We start from the raw sequence: 24,851 nt of genomic DNA on the forward strand, positions 1-24,851 counted from the left end.
TTGATCTCACAGTTGGTTGGACTTTTTACACCGCCTGCGTCACCTGTGTGGCTGCCATAGCAACAAGAAAACGCTGAGGTGAAGGGCAGGCCTGAGTGAACGCTTCCATGAATTAAGTTATTTGTATTTACAAAATACGCAGATAATTGTGTTGAAAACTCTTATAATGAACCAACCGTCCTATAACTTCGCACTGATTTCGATATAGATTTGTTTTGAATGAAACATAAGCATATTATTCCGTAGCTACAATGGCAGACACGCGTGTGCTTCCCAGCGGGAAAGTTTACCGGCAGATGTTTGACGCTCAGGTAATAGTATTCATAGTGTCTGAACGGTCAATGTGCGTTTTTACATATAGTGATGATGTTTGTAATATTGCGGATAATTTTAGATGTGAAATGCTGGTCTGAAGGCAGCCCTGGGCGTATGTTGATATTGTTGTGTTCGTGGTCAGGTTCAGTTGTCTCTGGCTCTCTTTGACTCGCGGAGGACGCGCGTCGGGGATGAGGGCGACTCTCTGCTCAGTGGAGACGCGGCAGACTCCGCATCACGGCAGCCCAATGGGCCCACACGGTATGATGCTGCTGCTGCTGCTCCTCAAGATACGAATTTGATTTAAATTTAAAGACAATGCTAATTAAACGTACCGTGTTTGATAGGAACACACTTAACTCTGGTGGAAAAAGAAATGAGGACCAGGATGATAGTGAGGAGGTTTGGGGTCTTCCAGACACTGTTGGTGAGAACTTATAGTGATAAATGTTTGCAACATAGTCTTTTCTTTTCTTCAAGCCATTTTTGCTACAGTGTAATCACACCAATAAGTACTGAGTAATAATTATGAACAGCATGTAAGTTGCTGGTAATTATGCATAATTTACTCTTAATATTAGTGCATGAAACATGTCCGTAAAATAAAGTGTTACCTGTACATCCAAACATAGGAATAGGAGCCAATAAATGATTGTAATACTTGTTCTGTTTTTGTAATGCAATATACCTTAAATGTTTTTGAATGAAGTCTCTTATGTTCACCAAGGCTGCATTTATTTGTTCAAAAAACAGTAATATTCTAAAACACTTTTAACATTTAAAATAACTTTTTTTCTATTTGAAAATATTATAAAGTGTCATTTATTTCTGTGATGACAAAGCTGAATTTTCAGCAGCCATTACTCCTGTCTTCACATAAAATCACATAAATCGTTTTAATATGCATTTCCTAGACCAACAACAGACTAACACAGCTTAATATCTATTAGAAAACAGTTGTTGCTGCTTAATATTTTTGTAGAAACCATAATACTTTTCTCAGGGTTGTTAGATGAATAGAAAGTTCAAAAGAACAGCAATGTGTCCTTGCTACTTAAAAGTGTTTATTAAAAAAATAAAAAAATCTTACTGACCCCAAAGTTTTGAATGGTAGTGTATGCAAAACAAACATTTGTTCAACCAGCATTTGTTAATTTTCAGTCAAAGAAACTCAATAAGACATGTTTGCCAAATTTATTTTCAATAATAATATATACAGTATATATTGTATAATATAAAACTGACAATAAAAAAATCTATTGTGATTTTGTTTTGTCTGTAGTTCCAGAGAAAAAAAACTCAGACATCATTGATCGTCTTGCAGAGAAAAGGCGAAGGGATCACAACGAAGTTGTTTGTCAGTTGCAGACAGAACTCTCCAGCATCAGTGTGGTACACACACCTATATATGTATTGCCAAAATGTGTTCATTCTTATGTAGAGTTCAGTTAATCTATTATCCATCTAGTGTTTAATATGGCAGTTTTACTAATTATAACTCTCAAAGGTACCTTATTCTGTGATATATCTGCATTTAGGGTTTTGAACCGTTATTCAGGCAGATAGGAAAGGATATCCTTCTCAGATTGTCAGAGCATAATGACAATATTGAAAACCTTATGCAAAAGATTGAAAACATCTCTGATTTGACAGCACACAGCTATCAGGTGAGGACCAAATGTCTTATACAATACTTGCAATTTCTCAAATTCAGTATTTGTAAGTAAATATGTTTAGGATCACTCAAGTGTTATTCATCCTTTGTCTTATAAAGGATATGCATGACATCTGGAACAAAGTCTGCTATGAATCTTCCTTGAAAAGAAAGTTGATTAAAGAGCTAGATGAGATATATACCAAATATGAATCTGAGAGAAAAGCTATGGTATGTGGTCTATATTATGTAAAGCATATGTTCCCAGAGTCAGTAGAGTAGTACACTGCCTATTTGTCCCTCTTTCCTAGATTTCAGCATTATTGAGAAAGTCCACCACAAAGCTGGAGAAAATCAGTTATTTGATGCCATGTGATATCCACAGACTGATTGACAGTGAAGCCATGGTAGTATATTCTACATGACAAATATGTATTTGTATGTTTTTCATTAGTTTCTTTCTTTTGTCAAGAATGCATGTTTTCCACAGATGATAAACCAAGCTCTGCTAGCAAATCGACGTGCTTTGGCCAAACTGTGCTTGAATTTGATGGAGAAACATTTGCAAATGGACATTTTCCAAAGGCTGAGATGGGAGGAAAAGCTCCAAGATTGGAAACAAATAAAACTTAATGACGCAGTTACCCGGTTCAGGTAGGTATGATGTTAAAAAAAATTTAAAATTCCCTTGACAGAAAAGTAATGCCATATTGTTTACCAACAAAGTGCATGATCCGTCTGATGAGAATAGTTGGCAATGGGAGTTTTGTTGGTTACGATAGTTAAGAATCCTACCAGGGCCACCAGAATATCGTACAGGGGAATTATATTATCTAAAATACAACATATACCCATATTTATGTTCTTCCTGCAGAGACGTTATGAACAGCCCTCACAATCGGAACCCTAAAAACATTCAAGATACTCTGAGCACTTTGAAGTCAGATCAGAAAACACAGAGTGATAAACGCATCCAAACACTGGAGATGATTAGGTGAGAAATGAATCGCTGATTTCTAGAATTACACACCAATTCCTCAGTGAATGATAGTTGACATGTAACATTTACTTACATTTTCTGCCCCATATTAAGAGACATGACGCCTCCAAGAATCTCAAAGTCATCAGTTGCAGAGTGGTATTCAACACTGTCTGCCATCAATGAGCAAATAGGTCAGAAATGTGGTTCTCATTACAGTAATCCAGCATTATAAAATGGTAATATGTGCACTTTGTTCCTCACTATGTTCCATTTCTACAGATTGTATTCACGTTGCCACAATGGAAAAACTTCATAAAAACTTTGAGAACAACTGGCAATTATGTTTGGCAGAGGTTGATCTCTTTAAGGTGAGAAATAACTTGTGCTTTCTCATTTGTCTTGATTGTCAAAGCACTACAGAAATGCAACAATATTCTCAACTCTTTACACACAGACAGAGGTTTCCACATACGGATTCACCTCAGATGAAATACAGAATATTGTTAATGTGGAGATACTACCTCTCATTGGTCAGCGCCAATCTCAAACTGAGGTCTATTTGGAAAAACTTGATGTAAGTATTGTTTCCTCAATGGGTTAAATGAAATCTCTCCGCTTCTGCACTATCATGTTATATTGTGTACTTTAACATTTTTACAGAAAGCTTTTGAGTGTTTAGCCAAAACCGCAGCTTATGACAGTAAGTGCCTGTTCAAGTTTATGTGTGGGGCAGCTCAGCTGTGGGAAAACCACTGTGCAGGCATGTTGAACAGAGAACAGCAGCTACAAAGTTCACTGGAGTCCCTCAGTCAAGTCCACGAACAAGAGATCCAGGCAAGATTTTACATACAACTTAATATTAATATTTTTTGCAGTATTTTGTAACATTTCACACCTTGACATGTTTGAACTTGGATATAAGCTGTCAAATGTCTCACACTACAGAGGAAAGAGGCCCAGCTGGATATGATGTTGGACAAAGTCAGGCAGGAAAGCTCAGACGAAGCTCTGAAAGCCTCTTTAAAGAAGACACTAAACTGTCTGGAAGAGGTTAAGAATGGGTAACATACATTGAGATTTCTTTGAGGTTTTTGTTGTTTTGTTGCTATCTGAACTTCACTATAAAAAGAAATAAATCAACAAAATAACGAGCACCTGTACATTTTTGTAAATCCTTTTCCTGTATTGTTCTTAAGGTATATGAACATTTATAAAGAGGAAGTTGAAACTGTGGAGTTCTACCCATCATTAGTCTTGCAGGAATTACAAACATACAGTCATTCTGTCAGCCAATTCTTTAATGTCAAAGAGATTTATGGCCAGGTACATATTCAACCAGAACATTGCTGTAATCTCTGTTTGTTTAAAGACAAACATTGTTAAAATAACTTTATTTTTCATTACAGGACTCATTACAGGATTTTTGCCAACTTTATCCCTCTCTTAAACTTGGTGAGTTGAAAACTAACATTGAGGAACTGTATTATTCTGTTGTCTCTGAACCACCCATTTATCATGCTTATTTTGGTGTTTACTCAGGTCAAAGCATGACAAATATTAAGAATGAAAGATTGGAGGCAGAATTTGAGGTGAAACACAGAGGCGCACAAAAGCCACATTTCAACAATCAAGGAAGTTCAAAATTCAGCTCGTCCAGTGCAACGGTAATGACACATACAACTTACCCCTTTTATTTTGTGTCTACTTAAATATTTAATTTCCTCTTTTTTGTAGGATGACCAAGATTGCAAGGCTTTGGAATTTTCAGTCTCTCAAACCAAAGAGACTCTCACTACTGCAAAAGGAAATGTGTACAACTGTTATGGTTTTCACACTACCCGCGATGAGGAACAGGAGACAGACCTTAAGGAAACCGAGCTGGTTTTCTACCCAAAGGTTCTCGTTGTTGAATTGCTAAAAGAGTAAGTGTACAGTGGAAATTATAGAATGGAATAATGCTTTGTTTGATCATAGTGATGTCTATCTTGTGTTCTTCCACTGATTGTTCAAAAACAATATAGGCTACTTACAATCATCAAAACGAAAGCCAGAAGCTAGAGTGTTTGAATCTGAAATGAAAATTGTGTAATGATAAAAAAAAATCCATGTTCTCTTTAATATAATTTACTTCTTCTTGCAGTTCTGTCAGTTTATTGTTGTTGTTTTTTTTGTGGGTAACGAAGAACGAAATTAATATTGAAAAACCTCTGTTTTGTTGTTCCATGATAGTGTAAGACAAACATTTTTTAGCCATCTGGAAGAGAGGTTTCATATTACTCTAACCAACACTAACACTGTTGTGGAAGCCAAGAAAGAGAAACTGAAAGCTCAGCTGGATCTTCGCCAACAGCTCCACCAACCTCGTGCTGCAAGAATAGAGATGGACATTCACAATGTCAGAGCAGGTTTGTCCCCTCATCACATCTAAAGCCATTTTGGCTTTTACTTATTTGGAGTACTGTAACAGCCCATGTGAAAAACAAGCATGCTTTAGCATTCATATAAAAAAAAGAGTACTTATTACTGGAATATTATTATTTAATAATAATAATATAACTGAATGTAATGTTTTCAGACATAAAATCTTTTTTGACATACTTTTTTTTTCATTTGAAATACAATTAAAGTGTGCTGTTGAATTTACTCATAAGTGTTTAAGGTAAACCAAAAAATCGTTTAATTTCTATTGAAACTTGTATGTCATATGTTTAAATATATTTGTAGTTACGCATTTGTAATGACAAAGTTGCAATTTAGTACATTCAAAATATATTTTCATTAAATTGAATATTGAATAACACACTATAATTCAAATTGAAATCAAGTGTGCTTTAGTATGTTTGTAAACACATCAAAATAAGTGTACAAAAGATTAAAATATGATTTAAAACACTTTGTATTATAAAAAAGTGCACGTAAAAAGTGTACATAAGTGTCTTAAGAGAGTGTACTCTCCTTAAGTGGCCTTATTAATATAAGTACATTTTTTATTCTAAATATACCTTTAATATTTGAAGCACACAAGTGCAAATTCAGTACAGTTAAGCGTACTTCTTTTTAACAAGAGAGAAGTAAAATGTTGCAATATGACATTTCATAACTCTGTTACTTGGTCAGCTGAACTAGTGCTACATCGAGGACGCATGGACCGACACTGCAAGGGTATACTGAACGTCCTAGAAGGCTGCCGGACAGAAGTACAGGAGTTACAGATCCAGCAAAATAAACTGACGGAAGACTTCCTAATGCAAATCTACAATAGAGAGAAAGATTTTACCCTTGCCACAAATTCCGAAAAGTAAATGAATGAAAATAAACAATGTAATTATGTGTACAGTTTATACACAGTCACAATCTCACACTTATTCTGGCCATTTTTATTCACAGGATAAATAAACTTCGTACCTTGCTTCAAACCAACCTGAAAAAGCACATCAGTATCATCCAGACTTTACAAAGAGACTTGAGACAGAAGACAGAGTTCAGATTGGAGGCCCTTAGGGACTCAAACGTTCAGATAATGAGATCTTTCAAGTACGTCATTGACATTCTCTGTATAAGTAATTATAAGTGTTGTGTTTCACAGTGAATTTATATATACAATTAGAATATATTATTAATCATTGATGTATTTTCACAAGATTGTTTTCTGAGGGTGGGAATTTTACACCCCAAGAAATTGAAGTATTTCATTCATATCTGGAAAAAATGGACAAGCGCATTGATTCTGCAGAGTGGGCCATAATACAGGACATGGAAGAAAGAGAAACAAAGTGTCTGGAGCGGGTAGAGATTAAAGATTTATTATTAAAGAATCACACACTAAAGAATTATTAATTGGACAGGAAGTAAGAGTGAGAATCCATTTTTCCTCAGGCCAAGGATATACTCCGGAAGTTTGAGGAAAAATTCAGTTATCTTGCTATCGATCTGAAGTTTCTTGAAAAAATGCAACAGATTTTTACAAATACACGGGTCCAGATCAGAGGCGAGGTATTATAAGTGTATCATTTAATCTTATTTAATTTCCTTCCCTCTGTCTGCTGTTCATAATCTGTTGAAATTGTATTTGTCTGCCCAGGCTTTTAAGAGTAACATGCAGAAAAAGGCGATTGACAGCATGCTGAGTAATTTAAAGGAAATGACTGCCGAGTATGACCAACCCAGCTCCAATAAGAAGGTAAATGCCCTAATACATTATTAGATTCACATTTATGACATTATAATACTGGTCTACAGAAAACAATTCCTATTGTAGATTGTAACCATAGTGGAGGTAACCATTTTAACAACTTCTTTGATGGAGGAACTAAAGAAGAGGTGCCAGTACCTTGACTGCTTCTTGGTATGGCATTACACATTCTGATAATATAGGCATGTTGAAATGTAATCCCTATAGAAATGGATGATATATTTTTATAGGATGCCTCTATGGCTGTCCCCCGACCACAGACTCCACTTCAGGGGGCTTTTGCAGTTGCAGCTCGCCCTAGGTCCCGTATACAGGAAAAAACAGGCAGTCCAGATGGAGATGGCCTGCTCCATCCTAGCCACATTGGAGTGTCCTTCCTGGATGATGCGGCGGTGGGGGTTATCAAAGGCCTACTCAAGTCAGTGTCCTTAAATTTAAAATGTTCACCAACATTGTCGACATTGTGTCATTGGTTCTGTTGTGGGCGACTATTTGTAATGCCCTCAAACAGGAACACGTGACGTGTTCCTGTTTTCCTGTAGCTCAAATAGTAGAGCATGGCGCTAGCAACGCCAATCATGGGTTCGATTCCCAGGGAAAGCAAGAGCTGATAAAAATTTAAAAACTGTAACTTGAATGCAATGCAAGTCGCTTTGGATAAAAGCGTCTGCTAAATGCATAAATGTAAATATGTTGAATGAAGAAAAATTAGGAAATAAACTACTTCTCATGACATACATAATGTCCATTTCCTGCTAACAGGGTAGGCAAAGCCCAAGACCTCAAGGAGGCAAACTTTGACCCAATAGAAAGACGCCCTTCAGCAGGTTGGATTGTTTATGTGTCCTCATCATTTACAGTAATACGGCTGTTGTGGTGTTATTAGTTTGCCTTTTTACACTAATCTGTGAATACTTTTTGTGGTTTCTTTTAAATATTGTAAATTCTCTGCCTTCAGCAAGGTTAAACTCCTCTCTTGGATCAGATTGGAGGTCAGGAAAGAGCCCCAGTCAGTCTGGAATAGAGACTCTGCGTAGAAAGTCAGTGGAGTCGATGACCACCCAGAGGTTTGACATTTCAAATATGACAAAAGAGAAAGAAATTTAGGAAATACCATTAGAGAAGTGGCTGTGTCTCTCTTGTGGTGGTAATATAGTAATATATTACTATAGTGATAAAAAAAAAAACCTGGACACAGAAAACGAGCTGTAATAATTAGCATACTTTCCATTTAGTTATCATATAAAATGGACATTTATGATACAAAATGTTTTATAATTTCTTTGAAACATTTCTGTCAGTTTAAGGAGATTCTCCAAACCCAACCGCTTTGATAAGAAGTTCCTTATTTTTGGCTCAAAACCTGAAGAGCAGCAGGACAGGTCAGTGCATTTGCTGGCTGTTATTTGATTTTTTTTTTTCCCCATGTTAATTTCACGTTCTCTGAATATTTTTGCATTTCTCAGTGTTCCCTTTAAAGCTTCAATTACCAGTATTCTGTGGAAAGCCAATGATATTCTCCTCTTGGTGGCAGAGGTACTATGAAAAAATATTAAGAGTGCCAATCTGTTTTATGCAAATAAGTTGTTAAAACAGTTGATTTTGGACTGAGCTATGTGTCACCATCAGGAGTTCTATAAGAAGAAAGAGCGCCGCCCTATCACTCGGCCTGAGCAACTGCAGGAGACATTTGATCAGTGTGCAGAGGAGATCCACAAAAGACTTCTTATCTACCAGAGCCAGTCACATGATTACCTCAACAGCTGTCTGCAAGGTTAACCCATGAGATATTGTCCAAAATGTTACTTACAAAAATAGGCAAAAAAAGTTGACCAATTACAATGCAGCTATCACATTGATGTCACTGTTTGATGATACTATTCCCTTTTTAAGTCTGACGTCAAAGGTCACTGTTCCTCCCATCATATAGTTACCCTCAAGTTGATCCAAACATGTTTGAATTTTTTTTCTTCTGCTGAACACACAAGATATTCTGAAAAATGTGGGTAACCAAACAGTTTCTGGACCCCACTGACATCCGTAGTATTTTTTTTGTCACACTATATACACTATATTGCCAAAAGTATTGGTACACCCCCTTCTAATGAACAGGTTTGACTACTTTAGTAATTGCCATGAGTACAATGTTTAATGTTAAAGCATGTAATGATATTCTAGGTGCTTCTAATTTTATAGCAACAGTTTGGACAGGACCCTTTTCTATTCTAACATGACAGTGCCTCTGTGTATAAGGCGAGGTTCAAAAAGACATTATTGATTCAGTCAGTGTGGAACAACATGACTGGTCTGCAGAAAGCCAAGTCCTAATCCCAGTTGAACACCTCTGATGTGACTTTAAATGCAGACCTTGAGCCAAACACCAATGACATGTACATTACACTATATGGGCAAAAGTATTGTGACACCCCCTTCTTTAGAACAGAAAAAGGCACTTCCAAAACTGTGGCAACAAAGATGAAAACAGTTAATGTATTTTAAAATTGTATTTCAATCTCTGTTGTCTAAAATAACTGTACCCATATGTACAAGTCATTGGTGTTTGGTGATGAGTTTTTGGCTCAAGGTCTGCATATAAAGTCACACCAGAGGTGTTCAGCTGGGATGAGGACTTTCTGCAGACCAGTCAAGTTCTTCCACACTGACTGAATCAATCATGTCTTTTTGAACCGTGCCTTATACACAGAGGCACTGTCATGTTGGAATAGAAAAGGTCCTGTCCAAACTGTTCTTATAAAATTAGAAGCACACAATTCCCTAGAATATTATTAAATGCTTAAACATTAAGGTTTGTACTCATGGAAATTACTAGTCAAACCTGTTCATTAGAAAGGGGTATCCCAATACTTTTGGCAATATACTGTATGTCAGTGGGGACCAGCAACTATTTGGTTCTTCAAAATATCTTCTTTTTTGTTCAACAGAAGAAAAATACTCATACAGGTTTGGAAAAGATAATGACGGACAGGTAAAATACAATGTTTTGAAATATCAGTACCATAGGATGCCTTGCAATCCTGTAATAACAATAACAGAGATCTGATTACAAGACAAAACAATGTGCATTTCTAATATTTATGACAATATGTGATACTTTTCGCTCTGTGTAGAATTTCAGCTGCAGTTGAAGGCCATTGAAGAGTTTCTGTCCAGCGTACCTGAGAAGCTTTTTTTTAAATTAAGAGATCAATACCTTGAGGATCTGAAGCAAAACATGACAGAAATTCAACACCAGTTTCAACTAGCTCAGGAGCAAAGTGAACAAAAGAGGGTATGTGAACAAATGCAGAACAATGGTGAGAGCAGAGGAAATTATTCTGTCATCATGTACTATCAAGTTCCTCCCATTTAGTCACTCTGAGGAAGGCATTAAACCGTCACAGTGAAAGAGTACTATTATCTACATCAGATATTTGCAAAGTATTGCACACATGAACCTGTAGCTATTCATGAAGAATAGGTCACCAGGTTTGTCCTATTTTGTGGCCTGCTGTCATAGAGAGAGTACAGTGGTCAGTTGCGTGTACGTCTGAGCCATCCGGCCTGTGAGACAGAACTGAAGCAACTGGTGCTGGCTGAGGAGGAGAGACAGACAAAACAGAGACAAGCCATCCAGAATACCAGACAGGAAGTTCAGGTTACAGACTTGGTGCTTTAACTCAAATAATTTCTGTTCTGCTTTTGTTTTGTTTTGGTGGTTTTTTAAAAATCACAAAAATTAAACTTGGTCATCTTGTTTCTGGACAGGCCTGTGCTCTCAAAAATGCAGAGGAATTTGTCACTGCTCTTGCCAGGTTGGCGGAGACCTTGCTCTTCCAATTCGATAACCTCATAACCATTCATGAGGTTCAAGTGGGATGTAAGTTTATGAATTAATGGATGGAAATGCAGATGGTGCCACAGCACAAGTTTGATATGGTTACGATCAGTGTTGGTGTTGACATAAGAAATATTAATGTAATTATAGGAAATAGGTAAACAGATTTTTTATGTGTTTGCTGATAAAAAAAAAAAGAAGTATTTGAATATATATGCACAATTTTATTGCATAGTTTTTTTGTGTGAATAGGTCTTTCAGACATGTTATCAGCTAAGGACAAAAAAAAGAAGGAACCTGTTTTTCCCTATGCAATATAGCTACAAAATAACAGTAATCATAAAGCTTTTATTTTGGCAGGGAACTGCAATGAGACTTATCTTATCTTTTGTTGACAGATTTTTAAATGTGGGGGAAATTTTTTTTTGAAAAACATACTTTCCGTAAAAAGTAACAATGAAACTGGTTATTTTCTTTAGGAGTAACACAATAGTGCAACATGTTACTTTCAAAGACAATATTCTGCAACACCATACAATAATCATTCATTTACTGAATCAAACCTGAATGTCTTTTGGAAAAGCAGATGCTGAACAAAAGAAAGCGAATATTACTACACTTATCCGCCAAACACAAACTGACCTTCTGCTGGAAGACAAGAGCAGTACTCTGAAGCAGAAAGGCAGCAGGTATGGAAATACTACTCAAAATAGTCTTTCAAGCACCATTTTTTTTAAATGGTATATGGGACATTGTGAATGTTAAATGCTGAATTGCACGTGTTTTATAGAACATGGTCAGGCATTTGTTATTTTGGATTCACTGATGGCAGCTCATTTCATAAAGAATCTCAGGAAACGGCCACCATCACAACTGCTAAAACCACACTAGGGCATCTTAAGGCCATTGAGGACCGAGACGCAGTGCATGAGGTAAGTTCATTTCAGATAAGCTGGATATATGATTTATTCTTGTCTAAACATGCCTGATAAGAGCATGAAATGGTCTTTTGTGCACTTTTGTGCTTAGTACAATAGGATCAACATACAACAGCTTTAAATGAGCTCTATTGGAGCTGTAAACTGCCTACAGATCAAATGAGGCTGCAACATGCCAGTTCATCCATTCAGAGGCCTGTAACATCATGCATTAGTAATTTGCAAGGTGTAGCCTTTTTTGTTTTAATTTTGGTTTGCACCTAAAGATCTGCAGGTTGAATTTTAAAGGCATTGTCCATTCAAAAATGAAACTTCTGAAAGTGAAAGTGACGTGACATACGGCCAAGTATGGAGACCCATACTCGGTATTCATGCTCTGCATTTATCCCATCCAAAGTGCACACACACAGCAGTGAACACACACACACCGTGAACACAAACCCGGAGCAGTGGGCAGTCATTTATGCTGCAGCTCCCGGGGAGCAGTTGGGGGTTCGGTGCCTTGCTCAAGGGCACCTCAGTCGTGGTATTGATGGTGGAGAGAGCGCCGGACATTTGCTCCCCCCACCTACAATCCCTGCCGGCCTGAGACTCGAACCCACAACCTTTGGATTACGAGTCTGAATCTCTAACCATTAGGCCATGACTTCTGTCATCATTTACGCACCCTCTAACTTGTTCCAAACCTGTATGAGTGTCTTTCTTCTGTTGAACACAAAAGAAGTTATTTTGAAGAAGGTTGGTGACCAAATAGTTGACAGTAGCCACTGACTTCCACAGTATTTTTATTTTTTTCCATACTATGGAAGTCAATGGCTGCCATCAACTGTAGAAAGAAAGGAACTCATACAGGTTTTGAACAAATAGAGGGTGAGTAAATGACCATTTTCAAGAATACGAACATACGTAAATATTTATTTTTTTAAAAAAGTGTTCTGCTTGTGCAACTGTTAATCTTCCCCCAGCACTATGGGCAGAGGGTTCAGGAGGAGCTGTTCAAAGCCCAGCGAGAGTGTGATGCTCAGGAAAGACAGCTGCAGCAGTGGCATGACCACTGGCAGAGTCAGCTAAAAACCCTCGCTTCACTGAACTCTGAATGACCGTGAGACATTTATGAACACTGACAATCTAAGCAGAGGCATTAAAAACCCTCAAAGAGAAGGGGCACTACACTACACGGACTTGTCTTTCAACTGTGCTAACTCAACATTTACACACTAATCTGTTCCATGTTGTTGGATTCATGCAAGGATTAAAATAATGGCTGCTATGAATATGCTAATACAAAGTTTGATGATATAAAAAATGTTTATTCCATATTTCCCAGTTGAATTGGTTAGTGTTGTGCAAGGATCAAATAAAAGCAAATTCTAATAAATGCAACCCATCTTATTAATTTTACAAGTCCCTAAAACAATATAATAAAATTGCCATACAAACAGAATGATATGCAAACATAAGAGCATGATAAATTAAGCACTAAATAGTGCTTTACAGTCCATTTGGTTTAGAGTTTTGAGATTGAGCAGCATGAGTTCTCATTTTTCACATTTTTTAAGTTTGGGTACTCTAGACCCTAGAAACCGTATTTCACAGATCTCTGGAGAGCCAGCAGCACTACCAGCTACCACACATCATCGTGAATTTACAGAAGCTCCCATTCTTAATGGATTTCAGCGTTTTCTTAGGAGAATATCCCAACTCTCTCTCCAGCGCAGTGCAGCAAGCTCGTCTGACGATAATGCTGGCTGGCCGTAGGTCAGAGGACTCAGGTTGTGGTAGGACACGTATACTGAACAAAGGACTGCCAGAATAGCACCACCAAATGCTTTCCTTTGAGCTGGGGATCTGAGAAACAGCATGACATACAGATGTGATTTACACTGGTGTGACAATGATTAAGATACAGGTTTCATTCACATACACTATGATTCAAAAGTCTTGAGTTAGTAACTTTTTTTTTAACAAATCAATACTTTTATTCAGCAAGGATGCATCAAATTAACCAGAAATATTCATAATGTCATAAGATTTCTATTTTAAACAAATGCTGTTTTTTTTTAACTTCCTATTTATCAAAGAATCCTGAAAAAAAGTATCATTGTTTGCTCAAAAATATTAAGCAGCACAGCTGTTTTCAACAATGATGATGAAAAATGTTTCTTGAGCAGCAAATCAACATATTAATGATTTCTGAAGGATCGTGTGACTAAGACTGGAGTAATGATTGCTGAACAATATATTCAAAAACAAAACCGTTTAGTGTAAATTGTAATAATATTCACATTATTACTGTTTGCACTGTTTATATGATTGGATCTTACCAACCCCTAACACACTGATGATTTCCAGACAGAAATTAGAACTCTTACCTCAATACATGGATGTACAGGTGCTCTATGACTACAGGTATCAGCAAGATCTTGAAGGTGAGTGCTGGAAGATAGTGATACAGAAACAAAGTCTTCTCCATTAGGAAGAACGGCAGGTAATTCACTGCCCAGCCTCCAAAACAAATGACACCAGCCAAACCCAGCTGCTCCCAAGAGTCTAAGAGAGAAGAAAAAGCAGGAAAAGAACAGTTTATGAAAGGTGATGGTGAAGCAAACGTCTCTAATATTATTGCTCCCACTTTGTCAGAGAATAAACTCAATCTCCAATATTGAACTTCTTTGTGCAACGTCTTCCTCACTGTCTGTGCGACGAACATGAATGATGCATCAAATCATATGGCAGAACTTGCAGGCACAAACCTTGAGGAATGTCTTCAACTTTCCTCCGTCGTCTTAGTAAGTAGGTTAGAAACATAAGACCGTAAACAGCCAGTGAAAGGTTTGCAATGGTCCAATTAACAATATTCCCAATCAGCTGAATTTGTGCCTGTATTCAAAATAGAAAAGATTAGATTAGTCCCATTATCATTCTGTCAAACACAAAGACATAAAAGAAAAACCAACAGAATGATGCTGACATACATTACTTGAAGGATGAAGCCAGTATGCAATGTTGGTGTCCATTGTGATCCAATTAAGAGGTGATGAACTATATTTGTGCTCAGACTCTTCATTCTTTACTGTCAGCATCTTCCACTGTTACTCAAACATACAACACCAGCTTTAAATGGCTTTTCTAATGATTGACATCAGGATCATTATTCATATTTAATATTCACCTGCAGCTCAAGAAATTTGGCTATAAAAGTGAGGTTTCTCTTGATGTCGCTGTGGGTAGGTGATTTCAACTCCAACTCCCTTTCCTTCTGTTCCTGACCTGTATAGATGTGAGTTTAATCAAGGAAGAACACAAAAGCAATATGAAAACATATAAAGATGTTAATTCTCATACTTCTGCCATAGCGATGCTCCTCCACGTTCCACATGCCGCTCTGCTGGTAGCCTTTATAAATCTTATCCCCAACCACTTCCAGCTGTTTGAAACCCCACTCCGGCAGAGATGCTCCACTGAGCTGCAGAACATTACAGAACAGGTATAAATAACACTTTTAAAGAAATACTCCACCCAAAAATGCAGATTCTGTCATCACCCTCATTTTGTTCTAAAGCTGTATGAATTTCTTTCTTCTGTGGAACACAAAAGAAGATGTTTTAGGAAATGTCTCAGGGGTTTTTTGAGCTCCTATGTTGTTTGGTTCCCAACATTCTTCAAAAAAGCATCTTTTAGGTTCCATGGAAGACAGAAAGTCACACAGGTCTGGAACAACATGAGGGTGAGTCAATATTGACACAATACAATCACTATTGATATACCCACACACATACAAATATTAGTATACCTTTTTCTGTAAAAACTACTTATACACAAACCTTTAAAACAGCTGAAGTGTTCACATGGACTAGTCGCACCTCTGATAAAATCGTCTTCCAGATCTCTCTATCAGACTCCCTGTTCACTATGTCCTACAGTGCAATGAAAATAATGTATCATAAAACAAATTTTGAGTAAATCTGAACATGTATTATAGATTTATGGGTCTCAGATCTTACCACTCTCCATAGATTCTGAGCTGGCATAGACACATTAAAGTCTATGTAGCCAGACACTTCCTGTGAGTGAGGACTCATGGGGGCTGCAACATCATGTCTTGAAAACAAAGCACAGAGAGGTTATTGTAATCTTAAACAGATTACAAAAAATATTATTAGAATTATCAGCTGATAATGAAATATCAAAATAATTTGACAATGTATTTTAATTGATATTAATGTAAATTAAAACAATTTAAAATAAAATTTAACTTTTACAAATCTAATGATGGTGGAATTACGTGTTCAGGTAGCGAGAGGTCATTCCATGTAGCAGCTGAATAATATCGCCATGCCTGACAGGTCTGGGTGGGCTGCTGACCACGAGACTGTGCCTGAAGTTTAAAATTACAATTCATGTAAAATATTTAGCTGCAGCCCACATATGGGTCATATGAACTTCACTAAATTATTTTTAGTCATGCTATATTTATTAAAATTAGCTGAAAATTTACTCAACCTCAGGCCATCCAAAATGTAGATGAGATTGTTTCTTCTTGGGAACAGATCTGGTGAAATTTAGCATCACATCACGTGACCCTCTGCAGTGAATGGGTACCGTCAGAATGACAGTCCAAACAGCTGATAAAACATATTTTTTAAGAAATTCTCACGACGCCCTTCAATCAATTAATGCAAAAAGCTGCATTTTTGTAATCAATTAATCAGCCACTTTGTAATTTAACCATTGTTTCTGGCTAAAATAATGAAAAAGTCAAGATTAAATCAATATGCCAGTGGATTTTGATGTGAGATGTTTTTCACCAGAGGAAGCATTATTATGGATTATGGACAGTTACCAGATGCGACAGTTAAAAGTTCAAATAAACAAACACAAGATGTTAATTGATGGACTGGGCTCGTCTGGATTGCTTGTGGATTATTGTATTGTTTTTATCAGCTGCTGAACTCTGATTATGTCGGCACCCTTACCCTTCTAAATTTCTCAGACTCATCTACATCTTGGATGCCCTGAGAGTCAGTGAATGTTCAGCCATTTTTTCTCTATTTTTGGGTGAACTATTATTTTAAATCAACATACCGCCCAGGGTCTTTAATAATCCACCAGTTATTGACATCTTTAAAAGGATAGCAAGTCACCTGCTGCTGGTGGGAGCTACCACGGCCATTTTCATACCTTTAAGCATAGATAATTAGTAAAGATCAGCATGAAGATGTGGTCGTTAAGGATTATGTCACATTGATCCTACGGCTTTGTGAAAGAATCCTGATGTCTCACCTGACTGGATAGTTAACCTTGTGGGAGTGAAGCCAACATGGAACAGGTTTACTGGACATGGTGCGGAGAGTGACCTGTGAGCCAAATGCAACATCTAAGGGCTGCCCCTGAGTGATCCGTGCTAAACCGCCCTTTATAGGAGAAATGGGAGAAATAAAGGAGATGGTGACAATTACACTGTGGACTAAACCAAATCTGTTTAAATACATTATGCACATTTGGTGTAAGTATTTCTTTTTTTAAAGAAATCATCTTTTATTCAGCAAGGAAGTTGTTCAAAAGTGATAGTGAAACCTATAACAAAAATCAATTTCAAATAAATGTTGTTTTATCAATCTATTTATCAAATAATCCTGAAAAAGATATATAACACTGTTTCCACATAAATATTAAGCAGCACAGCTGTTTTCAGTATTGATGATAATAAGAAATGTTTAGGAATGATTTCTGAAAGATCATGTGACAGTGGAGTAATGGCTGCTGAAAATTCATGACATTTTAAATACATTAAAATAAAAAAACAGCTTTTAAATACATTAAAATAAAAACCAATTTACAAAACAAAAAATAATTTTAAATAAAAAAAAAAAAGTTTAAATTGTAATATTTAATCGACTCTACCGTGCGACTCCACCGGGCAGGGACACCGGCAAGGGATAGTAGTAGCTTTTTATTTAATTTTTTCATTGATATGTTTATTATTGAAATGTTGTTGTTATATGCATGTGTTAATTTTATTTAATTTCTTTATTTTCTTAAATATGTGGGTAGATAGTATTTATAGAGTTGTAACTTTTTAGTTTTAGTTACTTTTTCTTATTTGTAAGTCGCTTTGGACAAAAGCGTCTGCTAAATGACAAAAGTAAAAAAGTAAAGAGTGTAAAGACCATCGACTCTACCGTGCGACTCCACCGGGCAGGGACACCGGCAAGGGATAGTAGTAGCTTTTTATTTAATTTTTTCATTGATATGTTTATTATTGAAATGTTGTTGTTATATGCATGTGTTAATTTTATTTAATTTCTTTATTTTCTTAAATATGTGGGTAGATAGTATTTATAGAGTTGTAACTTTTTAGTTTTAGTTACTTTTTCTTATTTGTAAGTCGCTTTGGACAAAAGCGTCTGCTAAATGACAAAAGTAAAGTAAGTAAGTAAAGTAATATTTCACAATATTGCTGTTTTACTGTGATTTGATCAAATAACTGCTGTCTTGGTGGGCATTAAACATAAGAGACTCAATGAGCATAATTTTTTGAATTTCCAAGAAACTGATCTGTACCTCTAGACTTGCTTGAAAAGCACTGCTCATCATCTGGTCATGTGGTCCACTGCGATACAACAGGGTAAGATGGATGTAGAAAAACCCAAGGTACATGATGACGGGTAACACCACAAGAGCCAGAAAGCGAACCAAAATCTGCACTACAACTTTGCCCTTTTCACACAGATCACAAAATCAAAATGTGCAAAATCATAGTGCTGTAAAACCCAACAATATTTGGTAACTAAAACTCACATGGCTTAAGGTTCGATCTCCGATAACATGCCAGGTGTGTACAGCTGCCAGGCCTAGCAGTAAAAAGTATGTGAACATACCCATGTACTTTACCCTGAAAACAAGCCAAAAAAAAAAAGAAAACAACCATTTGGCACTACTTAAATTTCGTTTTCAGAGCAAGTTAAACTAGATTTTTGCACTTTCTGAAGTAAAAAAAAAAATCATCTTCAAAAAAACTTTATGACCGTACATACCCAATTCCACATGCACAACTGACCCCACAGGTCACGAGCCAAAACCACCTAAAAGATGAACTGAAAGAAGAGAAAGCACATGACACATATACAACCATGAAATTGAGGCAAATAGCATACAGCCACAGAAGGCTGACGAGACTATCTATTTACATTGTCATTTAGCAGATGCTTTTATACAAAGCGACCTACAAATGAGGACACTCCAGATCTGAGACTGACAAAACAGATATAAACAATTCTTACTTGTGTGCTTTGTAGAAGCGGAGGTAAGACAGTACAGCTAACAGCAGGAAAAAGATTAGAACAGACTCCAGCAGCATAAAGCGTGATTGCACAATCAATGAGTTTTCTGTCAAAATGAAACAAAACTATTTAACCTACAGTAACAGGAAGGAAAAACCATCATTAGGCAATGACTTGAAAATGATATGCTAAGCACTTACCCATGAGGAGGAGCACACAGGCCCCTAGTGCTGAGGAATGGGAATATCCGAGCTCCGCCACCAGAAGATAAGCAAGAGGTATACAAAAAGATCCAGCAAGGGCCGGTATTACCCGAACGCTCCAAACAGGAACATTACTGGTGTATTCTACAATAGACCAAAAATAAATAAGAGTAATGCAATTACTAATGGCCATGTCATGTAAAATAAAAGGACAGTTCAAATGTTGTCTAGACAAAGCCTTGCCTGAACATTTACAACGGTTTTTAAGGTTACATAAGTCTTAGTGTGTCATGACAGTATCTCACAGAAGTGAGTACACCCCTCACATTTTTGTAAATATTTTATTATTTCTTTTAATGTGACAACACTGAAGAAATGACACTTTGCTACAATGTAAAGTAGTGAGTGTATAGCTTGTATAACAGTGTAAATTTGCTGTCCCCTCAAAATAACTCAACACACAGCCATTAATGTCTAAACTGCTGGCCACAAAAGTGAGTACACCCCTAAGTGAAAATGTCCAAAATTGGGCCCAATTACCCATTTTCTCTCCCCTGTGTCATGTGACTCGTTAGTGTTACAAGAGGTGCGTTCGACTTGAAGCACGGCTACAGACGGTGGTCAACGAGAGTAGCTGCTTGCAGTCAGGGGCGGAGTTGAAAACGGAGTCGTCAAGTCGGACACTTCGGGGCTCTCGTAGTTTGCTGCATCTACCTCAGTCATGGCAGATCACGTGGCGTTTGCTTGCTTTATTGCAGACGAACTGGAAGCTATAGAAATGCCGTTATTGTTGTATGAAATTGAGCACAATGAGCAACGAAAGTGAGTAAAGGTTCAATGTAATAAGTATTGTTTTTATATATCCAAAGGGACATGGGACCATACCCAACACCAGTGTGACTTGTTATTTCTAATACTAACCAATCAATGCAATTATACTTAACAATTTTCATTAGAAGTGATTCTTTTTTTATTACTATGTTGGTTTATGTTTTAATAAACCTTTAAGATGTATGTAATATTTTGAAAGGGTGTCATCACGACAGAAACAAGTTTTAAGTAAATAAATAGAACATATTGAAAATTTGACTTGTGCAGTATGATTCATTATGTGTGTTTTTGCTACTGCAACTTAATAAAAATAATCTATGAAGATAATAATTGTATGTACTAAATGTGGTTTTCATTACAGATAAAAGAATTAGGATGTTACATATTTGTTTACTTATTTTACCATTTCTCCAGTTAGGTAAGCACATTTTAGTAAGACAAAACACCATGAACATTCAGACGTGAACACCATGAACAGGCCTACGGATAAGCCCAATTTATTTGCCTTTCTATTATGATTTATACCATCTTATGAAAGTGATCTGAATGTTGTATTAAGTTGACATCCAGCCAGAGTTGTTGGCAGTAATCACATGCAAGTGAAGATGGATGAACCCAGCAAGACAATTAGTATCAATCAGAATCCATGATGACCACATTATATTAAAAGTCTGTAAGATTGACACTTGATTTATTCCATAAAAAAATGATCTAAATAGGTTATGCAGCTTAATACTGTAAAGGGTCTGTATGAAAAAGGTCCAAAATAAACCTATGCACAAAACCTATATAAACGAATTAACAAAAAAGTGATTGCAGTAAAAATAATTGTAATCTTTTAATAAACATGATTTACGAGATGAAGATGACATGAAAAGTTAATTTATTTTTATTTTTTTGAAAGTCCGTATATGAGCATTAGTGGGACTGAAGTTGTCAGAATAAACCCGAAATACACGTCCTTGTTGTCATGTGGTGAATTTGGCCAATCGTGAAACAGCTGTGTCGTCATCAGCGCTCCCGCAGTCGCTCTGGAGAAATTGCGCCGGCTGAGTCAGCCGGCTGCTCTCGAAGCGCTATCGCGGTACTTTGATGCCACACGTGACAGTGTCGTGTGGTCGGCGCCAGTTCAAGTCGGACTAAATTTCTAACCGGCATGCACTGCTTCAAGTCAGCCGCCGATCGGTCTGCTAAGTGCTGCATGAAGTCGAACGCACCTAAGGTCTCAGGTATGAATGGAGAGCAGGTGTGTTAAATTTGGTGTTATCGCTCTCACTCTCTCATACTGGTCACTGGAAGTTCAACATGGCACCTCATGGCAAAGAACTCTCTGAGGATCTGAAAAAAAAGAATTGTTGCTCTACATAAAGATGGCGTAGGCTATAAGAAAATTGCCAAGACCCTAAAACTGAGCTGCAGCACGGTGGCCAAGACCATACAGCGGTTTAACAGGACAGGTTCCACTCAGCACAGGCCTCGCCATGGTCGACCAAAGAAGTTGAGTGCACGTGCTCAGCGTCATATCCAGAGGTTGTGTTTGGGAAATAGACGTATGAGTGCTGCCAGCATTGCTGCAGAGGTTGAAGGGGTGGGGGTCAGCCTGTCAGTACTCAGACCATACGCCGCACACTGCATAAAATTGGTCTGCATGGCTGTCGTCCTCTTCTAAAGATGATGCACAAGAAAGCCCGCAAACAGTTTGCTGAAGACAAGCAGACTAAGGACATATATTACTGGAAACATGTCCTGTGGTCTGATGAGACCAAGATAAACTTATTTGGTTCAGATGGTGTCAAGCGTGTGTGGTGGCAACCAGGTGAGGAGTACAAAGACAAGGGTGTCTTGCCTATAGTCAAGCATGGTGGTGGGAGTGTCATGGTCCGAGGCTGCATGAGTGCTGCCGGCACTGGGGAGCTACAGTTCATTGAGGAAACCATGAATGCTAGCATGTACTGTGACAAACTGATGCAGAGACTGGGCCGCAGGACAGTATACCAACATGATAATGACCCCAAACACACCTCCAAGACGACCACTGCCTTGCTAAAGAAGCTGAGGGTAAAGGTGATGGACTGGCCAAGCATGTCTCCAGACCTAAACCCTATTGAGCATCTGTGGGGCATCCTCAAACAGAAGGTGGAGGAGCACAAGGTCTCTAGCATTCACCAGCTCCGTGATGTCATCATGGAGGAGTGGAAGAGGACTCCTCTGGCCAAACCTGAACTCCATGCCCAAGAGGGTTAAGGCAGTGCTGGAAAATAATGGTGGCCACACAAAATATTGACACTTTGGGCCCAATTTGGACATTTTCACTTAGGGGTGTACTCACTTTTGTGGCCAGCGGTTTATACATTAATGGCTGTGTATTGAGTTATTTTGAGGGGAAAGCAAATTTACACTGTTATACAAGCTGTACACTCACTACTTTACATTGTAGCAAATTGTCATTTCTTCAGTGTTGTCACATGAAAAGAAATAAAATATTTACAAAAATGTGAGGGGTGTACTCACTTCTGTGAGATACTGTAGCTTGATGCTATGTAAACTTTGCTAGGTAGGTTGCTAGGACATTGCAAATCAGTCATTTCTGGTTCTGATCATACAGTAGTTCTGCATTAGTAAGAACAGAATGAAAGACTGTGCTATAATAGTTTTAATTTACTCTAGTGGCCCTCAACCTGTTTTTCAGCATAAATACTAGAGGAATATCTTATCAATGTGTGGGGTGTCAAACAATGGGGTGTCTTCAAGTCAAAGATGTTAAGAACCACTGGTCTAGAACAAGGGATTCGCCATTTACTGTGTGATCTCAATAGTGTGCGCGCGTGTAATAAAAGTGTGAAAATATTCATTCAAAATTAATGTCACGTTTCACTCATCTCAAAATAAAAATCCAATTTTATATGACAATGTGCATCTATAATAATATTATATTAATGACTTTGAAATGTACACATCATAGCAAAAGAATGTAGTCAAACGTTTCACTGTTCATCTCATATTTAAAGAAAAAATATACCAAAAATATAGCAAAGTATACCGTACTATATGCAATGTAGTGGACCAGACTTAAAATGCAACAATATCTAACAGGGGGTCTGTGCTCTGACTCTCTACCATCTACCAAGTGACCCTAAAATAGTTTAACATACTGTAACTCCTCTAGAAGTTAAAATAGGCTTAGAGACAGTAATAAATTAGGTCTGTATATGAAGTTACTTGGCTTTGTCAACCCAACATAAACCTGTATGAGATGATCACCTGCTCCAATCCTGTTCCAAACAAAGTTGCCATCAAATCCTCCTAAATACGCTGCAAAGATAAATAATATGCATTAGTAAATGGAGTTTATTTGCAAAAACAGATAACTCCATTTTTTTTACATTTTCAAAAATCATGTTTTATTGTGTTAGTTACCTGTTTTTTAAGTTATTTTTTAACCTAGTCAAAATAACCCAACTGTAGTTTGATTGAGATTAATTGGAACGCACAATGAAAAAACATGATTTTCTGAGAATTGTTAACAACGGAGTTATCTGGGTTTTTTGCAAATTAACTCTTCAAATATACACAAAGTGGCTTAACTTTATGAACATAATTTATAAAGTATCAAAAATCTTCTCACCTCCTAAAGCTAGTATCATGTGGCCAAACGGTGGACCGCTCTCATCAATGAAAAACACTTGCTTCATGTACAGAGACAGGAACTGTCCGTAATAGACTTCATCAAACCTGTGGCAGTATGGAAAAATGATATATACACATGTGAATTTCTTTTAAAAAGAATGAAATTATCAACAACAAAAAAAAACAATTAAACGAAGACTTACACAGCAGCTTTAGGAAAGTGAATGCCATACAGTCTGGTCACGAGCGCTGAAACAGTCACAGCCACCAGCAGCAGATTGATCTCCACTGTCACACTGAGGGGCAGTCTCACACACTGCATGCTGCCTGGCTACATCCATCCATTATGGTCAAACATACCGTTATATACAAACACGCAGGATCCGGCATGTAAAAGCATTTGCTTATTATGTAAATGCATGTAGTTTATTTACCGGTACCTTGATCCAGTTAGATTTAGTTGTGAATTTCTCAAGAGTTTCGCAATCATTGGTCAACACTGCTGCTCGCGACTACATTATTCTGTGTCTTTTCGCAAAATGTAATGAATACCGACCTTCGCTAAACCTTGACTTAAAAAATATATATATATGTATACAACTGTGTCCCTGGCATAAGCGACAGGTTTAGTCTTCACCGTAAAACACTCAAATTTGTAAATAAACCAACAGTATGAAGAAGCTTATGTGCTCTAGTGTTTCCGGGCAGTACTGGCCACATTTCAAAATAAAAGTTCAAACATTCCTGCACTTAGATGAATCCCTTGTTATACAATGACACGCAAACGTATTTGGGCACGTAAATCAAATACTAAAAATATCAAGTGGAATTTATATGAAAGAAAAATAAAAAACTAGGAGATCTATTATATACATATTTTTGCAAGAGATAAGATACAAAATGGAGAACTGAATTAATGTGATCAAAGTCATTGTAAATGTTTAAAAAAATAACTGAAAATGAAGAAGAATCAGAATAAAGGCCTTGAATC

At 37.1% G+C, this 24,851-nt stretch overlaps 2 protein-coding genes across 4 annotated transcripts; one reads left to right on the top strand and one right to left on the bottom strand.

The window, feature by feature from the left end:
- The first annotated feature begins 11 nt into the window (after positions 1-11).
- Positions 12-13,297, top strand: ccdc180 (coiled-coil domain containing 180). Of its 2 annotated transcripts, none has more exons than XM_079419461.1 (37): positions 12-311; positions 458-576; positions 663-742; positions 1,598-1,707; positions 1,854-1,982; positions 2,090-2,200; positions 2,281-2,376; positions 2,460-2,623; positions 2,844-2,963; positions 3,063-3,142; positions 3,231-3,319; positions 3,406-3,525; positions 3,612-3,785; positions 3,897-4,012; positions 4,148-4,274; positions 4,358-4,403; positions 4,491-4,615; positions 4,686-4,873; positions 5,181-5,356; positions 6,069-6,249; positions 6,339-6,485; positions 6,593-6,737; positions 6,828-6,944; positions 7,033-7,131; positions 7,210-7,296; positions 7,374-7,561; positions 7,906-7,970; positions 8,102-8,210; positions 8,445-8,525; positions 8,610-8,679; positions 8,773-8,917; positions 10,272-10,432; positions 10,661-10,798; positions 10,909-11,020; positions 11,565-11,667; positions 11,769-11,910; positions 12,882-13,297. In XM_079419461.1, exons 1-37 carry the CDS (start codon positions 252-254, stop codon positions 13,014-13,016), a joined length of 4,455 nt encoding a protein of 1,484 aa, XP_079275587.1. In that variant the 5' UTR covers positions 12-251; the 3' UTR covers positions 13,017-13,297. The 2 variants fall into 2 exon arrangements, with proteins under 2 accessions (XP_079275587.1, XP_079275588.1); XM_079419462.1 differs by having other exon boundaries at positions 50-311; positions 7,404-7,561.
- On the bottom strand, positions 13,208-24,578 carry LOC306871491 (protein O-mannosyl-transferase 1). 2 transcript variants are annotated; one of them, XM_079419464.1, is made up of 20 exons: positions 24,295-24,578; positions 24,064-24,191; positions 23,859-23,965; positions 23,495-23,545; positions 19,400-19,546; positions 19,200-19,305; positions 18,954-19,013; positions 18,718-18,811; positions 18,481-18,636; positions 17,200-17,330; positions 17,002-17,097; positions 16,202-16,294; positions 15,921-16,017; positions 15,741-15,833; positions 15,262-15,382; positions 15,089-15,186; positions 14,892-15,005; positions 14,670-14,796; positions 14,289-14,466; positions 13,208-13,764 (listed from the first exon to the last, which is right to left on the bottom strand). In XM_079419464.1, exons 2-20 carry the CDS (start codon positions 24,180-24,182, stop codon positions 13,590-13,592), a joined length of 2,163 nt encoding a protein of 720 aa, XP_079275590.1. In that variant the 5' UTR covers positions 24,183-24,191; positions 24,295-24,578; the 3' UTR covers positions 13,208-13,589. The 2 variants fall into 2 exon arrangements, with proteins under 2 accessions (XP_079275590.1, XP_079275589.1); XM_079419463.1 differs by having other exon boundaries at positions 24,301-24,572.
- Positions 24,579-24,851: the final 273 nt, after the last annotated feature.

Source organism: Barbus barbus (assembly GCF_936440315.1).
Source record: "Barbus barbus genome assembly, chromosome: 6".
Classification (NCBI taxonomy): domain Eukaryota; kingdom Metazoa; phylum Chordata; class Actinopteri; order Cypriniformes; family Cyprinidae; genus Barbus; species Barbus barbus.